Source organism: Penaeus chinensis, chromosome 36 (genome assembly GCF_019202785.1).
Source record: "Penaeus chinensis breed Huanghai No. 1 chromosome 36, ASM1920278v2, whole genome shotgun sequence".
In the NCBI taxonomy this organism is placed as follows: domain Eukaryota; kingdom Metazoa; phylum Arthropoda; class Malacostraca; order Decapoda; family Penaeidae; genus Penaeus; species Penaeus chinensis.
Window position 1 is genome coordinate 35,800,295 of NC_061854.1, and position 2,500 is coordinate 35,802,794.

General features: G+C 39.5%; 1 protein-coding gene across 2 annotated transcripts in view; it reads right to left on the reverse strand.

The window, feature by feature from the left end:
* The window catches only part of LOC125044782 (probable 2-oxoglutarate dehydrogenase E1 component DHKTD1, mitochondrial), a gene marked incomplete at its 5' end in the record, with an annotated part of 28,416 nt that overhangs the window by 13,940 nt on the left and 11,976 nt on the right, over positions 1-2,500 (reverse strand). For both annotated transcript variants that reach the window (XM_047641730.1, XM_047641729.1), the window contains 1 exon segment: positions 1,458-1,615. In XM_047641730.1, the coding sequence (XP_047497686.1) occupies positions 1,458-1,615 (158 nt within the window).

Below are 2,500 nucleotides of genomic sequence, written 5' to 3' on the forward strand. Positions count from 1 at the left end.
TAAGCCATGAGAAGTCTGAAATATGAAGAAAAAATATCTTTATAAGTAATCACCCTTCACACGTTTTTGATAATTTTCTATTAATTTTCCATATTTTTTCACTCGCTTACTGGCTACTTTTTACATAAGAAAAAGCCCAACCATTGCTCTATCACTTGTTCATTATTTAATTCAGATCAGATCAATAGTTATTGCACAGCATCACAAAATACAATATAATATAGCATTGAAATCATCCTGCGCCGTAACTGTGCGGTCCACGTGACCATAAAATAACGTTGTAAGATCACTTCCACGCACTTCTAAACTCGTTATTCTGCCGTCAGGAGTCCTCTATACCTCATATTACCCTCCACCTCGGTTGTCCAATTTTCTTTTTTACCCCTCCCCCCCGACCAAAAATGGGAAGTAGGGAAGATAAAGGGGGGGGGGAGGTAAATATAAACATGCTCTTACATAATCACCCATAAACAAACAGGGTGTACAACAGGAGGAAGGGAGAGTAAGAAGAGAGCTAATACTAAAACATGGATACTACTAATGGTTCCTGGTCCCCTTTCAACTGAGATGAGCAGAAATACTCAACTTAGTTTAAATATCCCTCTGGAGAGTATCATGGGCTACCAACCCACTCCTTGTCGCCAAGGAAGACAGACACGGCACACTGGCACATGCGGGCACACTCATACACTCAGGCGCACACTCATACCCTCGGGCGCGGACTCCAACACTTGCGCGTACACTCAAACACTCAGACACACACTCTAACACTCGCACGCGCACTCATGCATTTGCGCACGCACTCATTCACTCGCATGCGCACTCACGCGCATACCCTAACACTCGGGTGCACACCCTAACACTCGCGCACACACCCTAACACTCGCATGCACACCCTAACACTCGGGCACACACTCATACACTTGCGCGCACACTCATACACTCGCGCACATTCATTCACTCGCACGCACACTTATTCACTCGCTCGCACACTCATTCCCTCCCGCGCATACTCATACACTCAAGGTTACACTCATACACTTGCACGTACACTCATTCACTCACGCGCACGATACTTTTATCCTTCTGTGATCCATTTCAATAGGTAATGTCAAAATACAACTTGACATTGGTGCGCCACTAAGGCACAAGTACATATAGATGAAAATCGCTGATCAGCGAAATAGTTGTCCGGGATTAGGCCCTCGTTTGACCACCTTATTTTCCTTTGTGGGAGTTCATATTCACATGGGTAATTCTACAGTAGTATATAAATCTGAAACAGGGCATAACTTATTTTTGACCCCCCTGACCCTACCCCCCCAAACCCTGGGACGTTCCCCTTAAATTTATTCATCATTTTAATTAAACTGAATGTTTCTGAACACCATCTTTCGAAAAATAAAAAAAGAGAAACAACACAAAACCACACACAAACGAACAAAAACAAAACCCACTTGCGTGCATCGATGGTGCGATACATGGAAGGGTTGGTAAAGCGAGGATTGTCGAGCTCATTGTGGCCCCACCTCCGCCAGCACACTAAATCGACAAACACATCTCTGCGGAACTTTCTCTGGTACTGCACTGCCAGTCGGGCTGCTTTCACCACAGCCTGCAGTGTATATGGGGAATTATAAACACAAATGGTAATAACTAATACAAAAAAAAAAAAAATTAATGATCATGTACAATTAAGAAAAGCAAATATCAAGTAATAAAACAATGATGATGAAAATGATACTAAAAAATCAAATAATATATAATAACAAAAATGATAAAATAAAAATTATATAAAATGATGAAATAAAAAAAAAATAAACTACTAAAAATCTTAAACACAATAAAACAACATAAAGCAAAATGACCTTCATCATGGTCTGTGGTGGAGTTAAAATGTCCAAAGACTTGAACATGTACTATAAAATACCTATCTGTCTGTCAAACTATCTGTCTGTCTCCTACATTAACCTTCTGTAAAATAATAATCTACAACCAAGACACTAGCCATTTAAAGTACAAACACACCTGTAACACCAACACCAAAAAAATCCACTTGCCTATCCTCACTACAGCTGTATGTTGAGGGGGAGTCATTTTTTTATTGAATATATCTATATCTGTTCCATCGCACAGACTTTGCACTCTGATGGATGGATACTTTTGTGGATATTTCAGCCAAAAATAGCAATTAGGACCCCACTGCTTCATTCATGTCTGTACTAAAGCCACAAAGCAGGACTTTATTAGTGTATATCTGGCATGAAAACATACATGATGGATTTACATACGTGGCTTGCTCCACCCCATTTAAGAATTTTAGTGTCCTAGCCAGCTCAGAGAAATTGGAGCAAAGCATAAAATTTTATATCAGTGATTACACAACAACTTATAATATTTAATCTACTACATAGGCAATAAAAGAAAAATAAATAATCAAATTATCATAATAAAAAAATATATGCATGTTGGCAATCCCTGCATAGGCCTAAATCACAAT